Genomic DNA, 13,227 nt, shown 5'->3' with positions numbered 1-13,227 from the left:
ATTGCGGATCCTCTCACAAAAGCTATCACACCCAAGGTCTTTCATGAGCATACTGCTCACAAGGGTATTCTGCAATGTGAGGATATTTTGGTTTAGTGGGAGTTAGAATGAGCACACCTTTTATTTTGTTCTATGTAATTTCAGTATTATGTATGGATACTTTGTATTCAAACATCAGTTGATTAATCATTCAGTTTGGTATTCTGTCTTAATACTTTGTAAAATGAGGTTTTATGTTATTATTAAGGATCTCACTAAAGTTAAGTAGGACCAGTTGAAAATTGACATGTACAGATCATATTCATGTGATTTTCATGCTATACATTTCATGTTGAAACTATGTCATTTAGTTGTATCAATGTTGGTGATCATTGTTGAATTAGTCATGATTGATATGGCGAAATTCACTGTGATTCGATATGGAGACAGGACTAATGGACGGTACAATAAGGGTATGCCTGAGTCATAATGGTAATATTTAAGCGCGGAAGAAGGATAACACGTATGGAGAATCATATGTGTGACCAGTGGGAGATTGTTAGAATTTCTGACAATTTATGGGTCACAAATATAATTTTATCAATTGTATTATGACCATTATTTAATTAGCCAAAATATAAAATGATCTTCAGTAATTAATTTGGTGGCTAAGGGCATATGTGGCATGAAATATTATAAGTGTAGATACCTTCAGGGAATTTCTGATTTGATGAAGGGACTGAATTAGAACTATTGCAACTTGAGTAGTAACCGCTTCGGTTACTTTTATGGGTTATGGTCCTCATTTGAGAGCAATAGGTTTGAGGTGTGTGGTTAAGGAAAATCAGGTGTTGGAAAACCATCAGGAAATCTATCAGAATATCCATTAGGTTCACACACTCTATTTTGGCAATTCTCATTCCCCTCTAGAGAAGCAAAAAGGAAAACCATCAGGCGCTCTAACATCTGGAAGATCATCACACCCACATACCTTCAAGATTCCAAATGGCTAATCAAGGTATGCTCTTCTCCTTCACCATGAAATCAATTGGGGTTTCTTCGGTCTGGATCATGGTTGTTCCATTTGGGTTTATGTATGGGCATAAACATTGTGTTATAGGAACAAAGCCATGATCATTAGGATTTCCGCATTTCGTTTAAAGGATTATTCATGGAAAATATCCAACATGATAGACCACCCTGATTGTTACTAGTATCATGAATTCCATTGGCAATTTCGGAAAAGCCCATCGGGCATGCCCACCCGCACTTATTGGGCGAGTAGAGCATGAAAAATGTGCCCATCTTCCATAAAATACCTACCCAATATGCCGTATTTGCCCGTAGGCATTTCAAACAGATAAAACGGGCGACTCTCAGATATTATTAGATAAAGTATTGCATATCAAATATGCAAATATGTATGTATTTTGTCAAATGTGAGAAAGTGTGTTCGATTTGTTATATATACATTTGTATATCAAATGTAAGAAAGTACTATTATTTTCTTATTATGTATATGCATTTTTATTTTGTCTATTATATATATATATGTGTGTGTGTGTGTGTCTTATTCATTTTGTATTTTGTATGTAAATTATATACTATCCATATTTTGTATTATATATTTGCATTTATATTTTGCATGTATTGTTCCATTTGTCTGGTTGTTTATTATGATAAATACATTTGTATATTCATATGCATATTATATATTGTTTATTTGTATGAAGTGTATATATATTTATATATTTGTATATAATTTTTTTAGTTTTAGTTAGGGCAGCTCGCAAGCCCGCCCAACCCATATTTAGGTTGGGCAAGGCATGATATTTCATGCCCTATTTAAAAATGGACATACTCATGTCCGCCCTAATTTAGGCGGCCATTGAGTGGGAACGGACAAGGCGGACAGAGCAGCCCTAATTATCAATACTAATCACGAGTTAGATGCTTAATGTAATGATCTATCGTTTCTAACCTATGATATTTGGGTTTCCTTTCTTGAAGATTGAATGCAGTCTAGGGACCTTGTAGAAGTCTATAACCTTCTAAGAAGTCCACTATGGAGATGCCCTATCACTCTCTCTAGGACATTGACCTTCAGATGTTCTCAACATAAATCAAGACTCTTGTCCCTTATATAAAGTGATGCAAGTGTCGCCCCAATAATTCATCGTTCTAAGGGAATTTTCATCGTAGTAAGTAAGGATGGCAAAAAAAACCGACCTGTGGGTACCCGTGGAAATACCCGCAACGGGTACCCGCAGTAATAGCTTATAGGCGGGAGCGGGTTTTTTTATACACGCCCTGCGGGTACCCGAATATTTATATATTTAGTTTAGTTAAATTTTTATAATATTTATTATTATTTTAAGATTATATATCATATATTTTATTATTATTTCATAATAAATTACACATATTTGACTATGATGATAAATTTATCATATAAATATCATATTATTCTTGTAGCAATTATTTTTACATATTGATTATTACAAATTATATAAATATATAATTATAATTAAAAACTCGTTGGGTACCCGCAAATACCCGCTACCCATACGGGTACCCACAAATATTGCGGGTTTGGGCACGGGAAAGCACTACCCGCGCCCGTTGCCATCCCTAGTAGGAAAAAACTTTATAATCATTTTTTATCTCAGGTTAGTTTGAACTATATGATGAATGTTAACCCATCACAACACTCCGTATGCTATAATGATGGCTAAACTACTCTGAGATAAGATTCACTACCATACGTATTTTGCATTATTATTCACCTACTCATCTACTTACTTGTACATTCCTTCACTTATCCATTACTCCATGAATTCAATGAATAAATCATTCATCGATTTATACATTCATACATATATTTAAAAAGAAAAATATATATAATTTATATATTTTTCGACTTATTCATTCATGCATTCATCAAAAAGAAAATAAATCATTCAAATACTACATTTCATGCATTACCATATCATATATTCTAATATCATATTTCACCATATCGTTTCATTAATTACCACAAATCTCTCCATACATTACCATAAAAAAGCAACAACAAAAAATCATTTCATATATCTTCAAACATTTCAAATATTATCTAATAGTTACATTCATGCATTTCAAATAATATGCATCATAAATTCCATTTTTCAAGTAGCTTCATACATTCAAAATAATTCAATGTGTTCCTTAGATACATCTCAGACATTTCTATGCATTAAAAGTTTAAGTCTCATATGGTTCATACATCCCAAAGTAAATCAAATGCTTCTTCAAATACATGTCATATATTTGTATGCAGTATATGTTCAAGGTTAGTATTACTTGTATTTCATGTATCACAAAAATTATAGGTTGCATTTCAATCCATTAACATGAATTCAAAAAATAAAATAAAAAATGACCCACTTTCATGCCCCTCATACATAAATAAAACTCATTTTCTCTACATACATTTCATGATCCCATTTTTAGGGCACTCATGAGTTGGGGTTAGTTTTTTTAGCACTATTGTTGGACTCGATTGAAGTAATAATGGTTGAAACTGGAGAAAACCAATATATAGTCATATAAAGTTATTGCTTTTGTTTGAAATCGCATGGGCTAAACTTGTCACACAATATGGTGTATCATCTCTAACCTGACCTCAACCCAAATCTAGTTTCAGATGTTTTTCTCATTTGAAGACTTCAGTCAAGGTCAACCACTCAACTAATCCTACACTCACTCCTGATTCTTGAATAAAGATTTATTTTCTATTGCATATCTTTTTAATGAATACATATTAAGACATAAATCATGTGAGTTTGCATCCCACACTTATTTTCACAAATCATATTCATCCAAAACAATAACCCAAATAAATGTAATTTTTAATGGAAATATAATGGATCGGGGTCGGGTTATGCTTACTCAACCTAGAATTTGAAATCTAAAACATGAATCTGAACTCGAACCCAAACTCAACGGGGTTGAAATTAACAATATCACACCTAAACTAGACGAGTTTCGGGTAACCCAAACCTAACGGGGAACCCGGAAAAATAACTCAATAGTTATTATAGACCTACAATATTACATCACTTAAATACAAACCAGCAACAACCCAACCTACGTATATTGTATCACTATAAAGAGTAAACAAGCTGCAATTTGCTTTTTTACAAGATTGAATAAAAATGAGCATAGCCAAAGATGAAGAAGAGTGCACAAAGACCAAAAAGGAAGAAATGAAATATGAGAACTCGCCTAGTTCTTTCCTCTTGAAGACGAAGAAGCAATGCTACTAGAGAAGAGGAAGACGAACAGAGAAGATGAAGTTCGAACTTCAAAGATGGTTGTTTGAACTTTGAAGGTGAAGTTGATTGTTCGAAGATTGTTGCTCCTTTACTTGGAGAAGAGGAACACAAACAAAGAAGATGAAGACGAAGTAGAAATGAAGATGGTTGTTCCTCTTTAGTCTTTGTTCTAAAATGGTCGTTCCTTCTTGGTTAGAGTCTTCGAGAAGATATATTAATTAATTCAATTTATTAATCATGATGAGTTCAGGGGGAGTTCGGGGTAGGGTACCACATATACCAAACCTGAACCTGAAAACTAAAATCGGATAAAACCTGAACCCAATGACAACGGGTTTAACCTGTTAAAATCAAGTTTGACTCAGGCGGGTACCCACAGGTTCAGTTTCATTGTCACCTCTAAATGTAATTCATGTATTAATTTGAGATATTTGATTCGAAAATTAAAGCCACAAAGAGGATGATGCAAAGGTAAGACCGAAAATGATGTGGATCTTCGTGCATATTTTTATGAACACACAAGGCTTATGTTTAATCCCCAAACACTGAGAATATATACATAGTCACCTCATTTGAGCATATACATTATGGAAGGAGATTGTTTCTGAATTACCAGTAAAATATCAATAGCTCGAGGAAGGTGTTTTTACAACCATTTTCTCAACATTCAATTATTAAGAAATCTACTTGATAGTTGAATTTAAGATAATTGTTGAAAATATGATAAAGAAATTTGAATGATGTGTATGAGTGTAAAAACTAGATAGTAACCTAAGAGTGAGTGGATTAGGTTTGTTACAATATTCTCTTTTTAAGCAACAATTCCGAGTTTTCAACGAAAACAAAAACTTGTAAAACAATAGTTGTATAAAATTAAGATAAAGATAGAGAGATTCACATCAAGATATATACTAGTTCAACTTCCTCAAATGCAGGCTACGACCAATCCCTTTTATGACTCAATGGATTTTTCACTTTGCCATCAAGTTTCTAACAAGCCTCACACTAAGACTTTCTTCTAGAAGACTCAAACCCACAAGAAAGTACAACACATTAATTTTCATAACCACTCACCAAACCTTATGGCAATTCCTTGATTTGATAAATTAGAAGATGATTTTATGATTGACTAAGGATTACTACATCCAATCTAATGATGTTTGAATCCTTTTCAATAACACTTTAAAATTAATATCATATTTGGCTCTTGTTTTTCAAAAAATATGAAAAGGCGAAATTTCTCTTAAGCTTGTTCTGTAAAACTTGTAATAGGTTTGCTAGTGAAAGTTATTACAAAAGTGGTGTGTTGTTTTTAGAAAGTTGGAAAGATATATGTATATTTTATATGATTTTGAATGTCCATTCGAGAAGGCCTGAAACACTTGAAATCATACCGATTTATTTGGGTATGTACTGATTGAGTTTCAAATTCGAAAATGTACTTCCAAGACAAAGTAATCAGCTAGTGGATCATGATAATCAGTTATTTGACCTTAATATCCACTTAGTTATTGATTACCCACCTCAATTATCGGTTATTGGACTCATTTGTCCAATTAGATTATTTTTTCACTATTTTAATTAATTTGTTACTTTGTTTTAAATAGTTTGTTTCTTTGTTTCATGTAACATGTTATTTGGTTTCTGAAAACCATTGTTAGAAACCTTGTTACTATTTTTCATCCCTTTAAAACTTTGAAAAGCAATTTTTATGAGCCTTATGTGATGTCAAAATTAAAATGAATTATTAAGGTAAGATCTTAAACTAGGAAGCAATAAACATTTTCTATTAATCTTGAGCTTCCCTATGTAATAAACCTTCAACCTTTTTCTTCATTATTGATGTTGGTGTTTTCATCAAAACCAAGTTAAGGTCAAAGAGAGTCTCTTTTTCACAATCTCTCCATTTTCATGATGGCAAACCACATCTTTAATAATTTAAGTTTTATTTTGATTTACTCTCTCTATATTGTATATCTTCCCATTTCTTTAACGTATTAAGTCTTCAATGCCCTGGAATAAAAATCAAAGATAAGACCAATATTTTTCCCCCTTTTGATATTATCAATGTGAAAACCTAATTTCATCTAGGTTAAAATTGCAATTTCTAAATAGTTTTGGGTCTGGATTGTAATTAGACACATTCCCAAGACTAATCGGTAATTACCCTAACCTACATCCTAACCCGAACCTTGATACTAGATGGGCTACAAAAACCCCACTTAGCTAAACCCAATGCATAATCAAAAAATGAGGCAACCACAAAAAAGATCAAGAGGCATCCCTAAACCTTAAATTAACCATCACTGAAGACAAAGTCTAGTTTGGTGTATCATTCATCAATGGCCTAACCTTAGTAGAAGACCACATTTCCTATCAAACCCTAACTTAAACCAAAATATTGAACCCCAAAGTAAACCCCTAAATATAAATACTAGTTCTCATTCAAGACATAATTGATCCCTAAACTCATATCAGTCCCTTCCCACATCTTCTCTTCAACCTCCCCCTACTCCTTCGTCGTTGCATACTCTACCTCCACCTATCTTTTCAGCTCTGAAAATATCTCTTTCCTCTACCATATCATCCTTCAAGGATTGTGTCACCTCTGCATCCTACCGAAATGAAGACCACCTCATCATCGCTGCTGACATATACAGCCTCATCCAGGTCTTCAACAATAAATCACAATCCTACACATGCATCGTCTGCCACCACTATCAGGAAGTTGGCACGGTTTGCCTCTGACTATGTGTCTCCTTTGTATGTAGGAGGGCCAAAGAGTAACTTATACGCCCTTTAAGTGCCATTTCACTTGTGTTGTTGCATGGCTCCTGACCTTAGTGTTGTCTCAGGCTTGTTGTAGCTCTCCAAACGCGAGTCCTATGGATGATGAAAGGAAGACAACTTCGCTTTTTCCCCTTCTTTCGTTTACTTTTTTATAGACTTATTTTACTTTATTTTATTATTTCTTTATTTTTATTCAGTTTTGTATATATTTATTTCATTTATTTTATTTTATCCTTTGCTCTTTATGTGTTTTTTTATATTCACTACTTGTTTGGATCTAATGATATTCATATTATTGTATTTCATACTCTTTTATGTCTTATAATAGTGTGTTGCCTTAATTCGGTTTATGAAAAACAATGTTCAACTGGTTTTAGTCTTTTAACAATTTTGAGGGATTGAAAATATTATTTAAATAATTATTTTGGATAAAAAATAAATTCTTAGGATTTTAGGGTTAAAGGACGCAGTACTCGACCTAAGTCTTTTCTCCCTATTCTATTTGAGCTAAAAAGTGGTACGCGACTTTAAACTGCATATTCTCTCTCAAATATGGGTAGGTCGGTATAGTCCATAATTGAATCTTCTTTCTTACCTTATATATAAGATGTTAAATTTAATTAATGCATTTCATTAAATAAATCAAACTCTTAAAATTTGAAGGTTAAAGGAAACGGTACTCGACTCGAGTCTTATCTTCTTATCCAATTTGAGATAAAAAGTGGTACATTGTTTTAAACTGCATTTTCTCTCTCTCAAATATGGGTAAGGAGGTGTATTCTAGAGATGAATATTCTATTTGACCTTAGATATAAGATGTTAAATTTTATTCATGCATTTCATTTAATAAATCAAACTCTTAGAATTCTAGGGTTAAAGGAAACAATACTTGACTCGAGACTTATCTTCTTATCCTATTTGAGATGAAAAGTTGTACAATGTTTTAAACTACATTTTCTTTCTCTTAAATACGGGTAAGGAGGTGTAGTCCAAAGTTGAATATTCTTTCTTATCTTAGATATAAGATGTTAAATTTTATTCATGCATTTCATTTAATAAATCAAACTCTTTGACTTCTAGGGTTAAAGAAAGTGGTACTTGACCGGAGTCTTATTTTTCTATCCTATTTGAGCTAAAAGAGCCGTACACGATTTTAAATTGCATTTTCTCTCTCAAATATGGGTAAGGTGGTGTAGTTCATAGTTGAATGTTCTTTTATACCTTATATGTAATCATTTCTTCCACGAAAGAATAATGAACATTGAGATTAATTTTCATGTTGTTATAGAGAAGATTCAGCGATATGTTCTATCTAGCGCACAATTGGCATATGCTTTCGCGAAGCCTCTCCACACTAAGGCTTACCAACAATTTGTCTACAAGTCAGGCCTCTATGACCTCCATCATCCAACTTGATGGGGGTGTTGGAGGATTATGTACTTGCCAAAGCCATATGTTTGTATGTGCATAAGCATAGGTCACACGCCAAGTTTTCTTGCCTTTACATGAGTCATGCGCCAAGTTGCCCTACCTTAACAATTGGCTTGACCCTACCTTATGCTTTTGTATTCAAGTTAATTTGATATTCATTCAGTAAATATTTTGTGTTTGCTTCTTCTTCTTCTTGTATGAGTTGCTTCAACATTAAGAACAATCATGTAAAGCAATATCTGAATTATGAACATAAGTGAATAAGTGACACAAAGCTCCAACCTCTTCAATCATCGGTTTCACTAAGGAGTTACTAGTATCCAAAAACATTTTGAAACCTTGGCGCAAGCAATCAAACACTTTGACAATGCTCCACCAAATAAAATAAGGATGAAGATACCTCTTTTTACATATGATTAGTCCCATTTACTTAGGGTAGAAAAAGAAAAGAAATAGAAAATAGAAAGTGAAGTTGGAAAGAAATACAAAATATTTCATGTTTGCTTTGGAGAGAATAAGGGAAGAGATAAGTAAAAAGTATATGGGAACCACCAAAACTCTTCTATTTTATGATGAGAAAGTGGAAGAACCATTATTATTTAACGTAACTTTCTCCAAGATGATATTTTTCCTTTTATTAATTTAGGATTATTTTAAATTTCAATTATATAATATTTGTAATAAATTTTAATGTTATAGTTCTTAAAAATTTAATTAGTAATAAAATATTTCTTCATTTTATTTTTAGAATCATAATATTTTTGTCATTCAAAAAATTTATATATTTTTCTCTTCTATTTCTGTCACATCAAACAATATAAAAATATACTTTATTTCACATAATTTTCTTTCTCCTCACTTTCTTACATCATTTTCTATTCTTCAACCAAACAAATATATTATTAGAGAATTTATTTTTCTCTTCTATTTTTATCATACACTAAAGCTCATATTAGCTTGCTAAGAAAAGCAATATTAGAAGCATGTGCATCCTTGATGCCTAACCCACCATCCTTTATGAGCATTGACCGTAAGCTAATTAACGAGGTTGAAGCTCATTTTTCATCGTTGTTACCCTAAAGAAATCTAGTTAAATTTATCAATTTTATTAAAAATACTCTTATGATACTACTTCGAGTGCATAATATAAGTAGGAAGGGAGGTTAAGATTGATTTAGCAAAACAAACCTTGTATACTTTGTTCAGAAGCTTATATTTCAAGGAGGCCATGTCGTATTGGATCTTATGAACAAAATCACGAAAATTATTGTTTTTCACTTTTCCTTGTATCATTGAAACCCCAAGTACTTATCTAGATTCCCCATCATTCGAATAGAAGCAAGCAAACCTAAGTTATCATTGCTTCGTATAAGCATACTAGATGAACATATACCCTTCCACTTTGAAAGTTCACTCTGAAACTGAAGCTTGACAAAATTTGTTTGAATTATAAAAACCAAAGTGATTTTATGAGAAAATAATGAAATTAGCTTATTTAATTTTTATTAACTAATTAACAACAAATATAATTTTATTCTAAACAAACAAATTTATGTCCATTTAAGTGATTTAATATAAAAAGTAATATATTTTATATTATTCAAATTGTTATCTTAAATTTGTTTTTAGTGAATATGATTAAATATAAAATTAATTTTCCTCGTAATATTTCTAACCAACAAACAAATCTTTTATCTTACGACCTGATGTCATCTACATAGATCGAACAACACTATAATGTTGTATCGTAAGTCATGTTCATTGATAAGACATGGATCTCTAAGTCATCCTTATCATTTCCCCTATGATTTTTCTTGGTCTCCATATTCCTCTAAGAGTTAGACTAGCTTCCATTTGATCTACTCTCCTTATGAGAGCTTTTACCGGTTTTCTTCACACATGTCCAAACCACCTGAGACACGATTCTAACATCTTCTCTATAATATGAGAATCTCCAACTTTCTCCTCAATGCATTCATTTCTAATTCTATTGTGTCTATTGTGTTCACTTATGTAACATAATCTTCTAATTTCTGCTACATGAAGTTTATTATCTTGTTGACATTCTATCGCCCAACAATATAGCATTGCAAGTGTAGTAAAATTTTCCCTGAAGTTTGACTGATATATTTTTTTCACAAATGATATCTGAAACACTCCGTCATTTCAATCAACCTACTTAAATCATGAGGTTCACATTTCCGTCAATTTCCATATCATCTTATATAGTTGACCAAAATAGTTAAATATAATAAATAATATTTAATTATAACATTTAAATTACAAATTATAAATTATCGTTATAATTTATGTTTAACATTTATTCCAATCTCACTAAAAACTGAAGATATTGGTATCATATTTGTTGTTTTTACTTAAGAAACACCATATAAACTCCAATTAAGATTTAAAACCCACAAAAGCCAACATAAATGAAAGACTATAGATTATAAACCCTCATTTACCAAAAAATAAAAATATAAACCCTCAAATTCTCACAAGTAGTCTCTCACAGCCACAAGACACACATTTCCCCTTTCTCTCTATCATGGCGAAACAGGGCAAGAAGCGCTTCTCTCTCGCCAACGATGCCGGAATCATCTCCAAGGTTTCCAACTCAGCCGTCGTTCGCCACACAAAGCAAGCCACCACCGACGCCGCCTTCGTCACCAAGAAGCTCCTCCGCAGCACCGGAAAAGCCGCTTGGATCGCCGGCACCACCTTCCTCATTCTCGTCGTCCCTCTCATCGTCGCCATGGACCGAGAGCAGCAGATCATCGAGCTCGAGTCACAACAGGCCAGCATCCTCGGAACCCCGCCGCTTCCCACTCCCAAGTGATTGATCTCTTTCGATCTGATCCGAAGGAATTCGGATTTGATTGTTAGGGTTGCTTTTGTTTTGTAGTTCCTGAATTTGAGGGTTGTCTTTTGGTATCGGGGAATGAAATTGGGTTTTAAATTTGATTATTTGATCCAATATTAAGAATTTGCTGATATTACATGTGAACAATGTTTTTTTTTATTTTTTTGGTGTTGATATTTTATGCAATTGAGATGAGTTCAGTCTCAGGTTAACGATTATTTGTTTGAATGGTTTCTTACTTGGCTTACTCATTGTAGTTATAATTGAAGTTAGCCAAAAAGGAGCTTTGCCGCGTGTTTGGTAAGACCACCAAGTGCATTGTAAGCTAGTTGGCTAGAATATTTGACAAAAATAAGTTATCTTTTGGTGTTTGATAACTCAGCTTCTTGTTTCAATGAGCCGAGCTCATAATTTATAAGCTACTTGAGGTAGCTCATGATTTATAAGCCACTTGAGGTTTATAAGCCACTTGAGGTAGCTTATGATTTATAAGGTAAGAAGTTTTCATTTTACATTTATAAACTAGTTAATATTTTAGTTTTATCAAATAGTTCATATTCAATTGGCTAAGTTACAAGCTATTAGCTGGCTTATCAGCTAATTGAACCAAATAGAGCCTTGGTATGCTAGTAATGTGCATGTTTGGGAAATTTTATTTGGGAGAGAAATGATCACTTAGTTTTTAGAAGTTTTTTTTCTTCCAGTTTTTGTTATAGGCAGTTTAGAACACAAAATAAGATATTTCAGACACAAGTAAAAATTCCTAAACTGTTTAAATAGGTATATGCTCTTTAGACATTTTACTTGTGAAATCAGATATTTGTCCAGCTGTTCTCATATTCGTGAACATGAAACAAGCTATTAGTGCTGTTGTTTGTAAGTTTGTTGTAAGTGAACCTTTATCCTATTTGATTTTCCAGCTTGAAGCACCATTTGATTTTTTGCTTTAACTTTTGGTTGTGCTTGCTAGCTTAATGGCGAGTTCGGTTCCGTGGATGAAAATGACTTGGATTCAAACCCCATGGTCATTTGTTATTTTTGCTATTCTTGAATGCAGCTAGTGAAGCTTTCCGAGGCGCATAGAGTGATGCATACTAGTGCCTACCACCCTTTTATGCTTGTTTATATATGTAAGAAATGTTGAGGACTAGGATTGCCAGTATGCAAGAAATGTTGCCTTTTATGGAGGGATGAAGATCCTCTGTCCCCATTGGTGTCCCTAATGGTGTCCCGGACCAATCAAAATGTATTATTTTACTTAGAGAAAAAAATTATAAAATGTAAAATAATATTTTTATATTATTTGGCGATACTCCATTGGACATGGACATGGAGACAGGGTCTCCACAGAGGATCCCTATTCTTTATGGAGTGGAATAAAATCTTCTAGCGTTAAGTGGTTAAACATTACTTGTAGAATGTACAATCACTTTCTATTAGATTATTTGTAAAATATTAGTTAATGAATTTTAGATCAAATCTCAAGTCTTGATAGTATCACACTATCACTCATAAGATCAAGAATTTTTGCATATTTTTACATGTTTTGGTAGATAATTGATTCCAAGAATGCAATTGTGAAGTAGGGGAGGTGAGAGTGCTTAGTACTAGGCCTTTTCATGTAGCTAATATTGTATTTGAAATGATGGGGATATTGTGTATACCATGATTATATAATGAATGTTACTATGATATTGTGTTATGTTAATTTCTAAAATTTGGTGATATCCACACATACAGTAATTGTTATTAGCCCTAGTAAGGAGAATGAATCAAATGGAGATTAGTTCAATTTCTAGAGGAAGAGAGATAAAAAAAAATCATAGGTGAAATGAAGTAGTCAATAGC

At 32.6% G+C, this 13,227-nt stretch overlaps 1 protein-coding gene across 1 annotated transcript; it reads left to right on the top strand.

The window, feature by feature from the left end:
• Nucleotides 1–10,991: 10,991 nt before the first annotated feature.
• LOC109339564 (mitochondrial import receptor subunit TOM9-2-like) lies at nucleotides 10,992–11,607 on the top strand. Its single transcript, XM_019577021.1, has one exon. The coding sequence runs from the start codon at nucleotides 11,065–11,067 to the stop codon at nucleotides 11,353–11,355; it is 291 nt and encodes a 96-aa protein (XP_019432566.1). The 5' UTR covers nucleotides 10,992–11,064; the 3' UTR covers nucleotides 11,356–11,607.
• Nucleotides 11,608–13,227: the final 1,620 nt, after the last annotated feature.

Source organism: Lupinus angustifolius, unplaced genomic scaffold, assembly GCF_001865875.1.
Source record: "Lupinus angustifolius cultivar Tanjil unplaced genomic scaffold, LupAngTanjil_v1.0 Scaffold_81_80, whole genome shotgun sequence".
Classification (NCBI taxonomy): Eukaryota; Viridiplantae; Streptophyta; class Magnoliopsida; order Fabales; family Fabaceae; genus Lupinus; species Lupinus angustifolius.
This window is presented reverse-complemented; position numbering and strand designations above follow the sequence as displayed.

Excerpts from the sequence above, each read along its gene's own strand:
- LOC109339564 (XM_019577021.1), top strand. The coding sequence starts at position 11,065 with ATGGCGAAACAGGGCAAGAAGCGCTTCTCTCTCGCCAACGATGCCGGA.